Here is a 1,296-nt window from a genome sequence, read left to right as displayed (position 1 = left end):
GTCTACCTAACCATTGTTACTAACCTGTCAAGTGGATAAATTAGTCTACCACCTAGGTTTCTTGATAAAATGAACTGTGAGGCCTAAAGATAGGTCAGTAGGTAGAGTATAAACCTTCATATGAAAAAGACCCTGTGATCAATTCCCACACCACATAGGAACACTAGGGACAACACCGGGACATGCCCAGGAATGGTGGGAAGATGCTGCCTTTCCGTCCTTCTTGCCAATCCACAAAAATATAATATAACGTTGGATGCAGGAGGCAACTCATTGGTATGAAATGCATGTGATAAACTGATAAAACATCTTTTAACACATGAGAAGTTAATTAACTGAAAGGATGGATTGCAATTTACCTGGGATTGAAACTAGTAGAGTTCATTAGGCAGAGTGTGTCAAAAAAGAGCAGGAAGTTTGAGTACAGAAAGCCAGTGGACCTGCAGGGCTGTGTAAACTGCTGGCACACAGATACAGGGCTGAGTCTCCTGGCTCCAAGGACGTCATATTCAGTATGGAGCTATAGTTACCAAACTGCTGAGCTGAGAAGTGATCAGGGATGGAGCCTTTATCTCGCTCCATCTTTTCATAATAGCTCACAAGGAACTGGAGGCTCTGACCCAGAACCTGCTGATACCAATACACAGTGTAATGTCCAGACTGGGGATGGCAGTTCAGAATGACCATCTCTCCTCTGCTTTTAATCACATGTCTTGGGCTCTGAATGACACCACTATCCCCTGTACCTGTGGAAACAAAAAGGGCTTAGGGTGGGGCAGAAGTTTAAGACTTCAAACAGGAAAGAATCTGACAGCCTAACACACTAGAATAATGTATTCACTAGATGGTCCACCTGAGGTCAGAACTTACCTGTCCCCAGGAGACAAAGGACCACACAGCAGAGAAACCAGGAATCCCTGAAAGAATCAGGCAGGACAAGACTGGGCATCTCCCTAGCAGCCTCAGTTCTCTGGATGGAAGAGCTTAGCTCCCCCTTTTTTCATGAGTAGGGCTGGCCTGTGATGTCACTGTCCTGATGTCACCACCCTCCTCTGGCCCCACAGACACTCTGATTTTCTGGCAGATTGTACCAGTTTGTCCCTGTTGCATCCAATGCCCTAAGTAGTGCATTGAGTTGACTGTCCTGACCTGGGCTGAGCAGGTTAGGATTAGAGACCAACACCACCAATTGCCTGTACACTCCAGAAGCTGTTTTTCTGGTTTTTTTTCTTACCAGCATGGAGTCACTGAAGCCACTTTTTTCTTTCAATTTTACTGATCTCAATGAGAGAACTA

General features: G+C 45.2%; 1 gene segment (V, D, J or C); it reads right to left on the bottom strand.

Annotated features, from left to right (window-relative positions):
- Positions 1 to 341: 341 nt before the first annotated feature.
- Positions 342 to 952, bottom strand: LOC132539948 (T cell receptor beta variable 5-5-like). The segment is given in 2 exon segments: positions 342 to 746; positions 871 to 952. Coding segments are annotated over 2 exon segments (441 nt in total).
- Between the last annotated feature and the right edge of the window lie 344 nt (positions 953 to 1,296).

Source organism: Erinaceus europaeus, chromosome 8, assembly GCF_950295315.1.
Source record: "Erinaceus europaeus chromosome 8, mEriEur2.1, whole genome shotgun sequence".
Classification (NCBI taxonomy): Eukaryota; Metazoa; Chordata; class Mammalia; order Eulipotyphla; family Erinaceidae; genus Erinaceus; species Erinaceus europaeus.
This window is presented reverse-complemented; position numbering and strand designations above follow the sequence as displayed.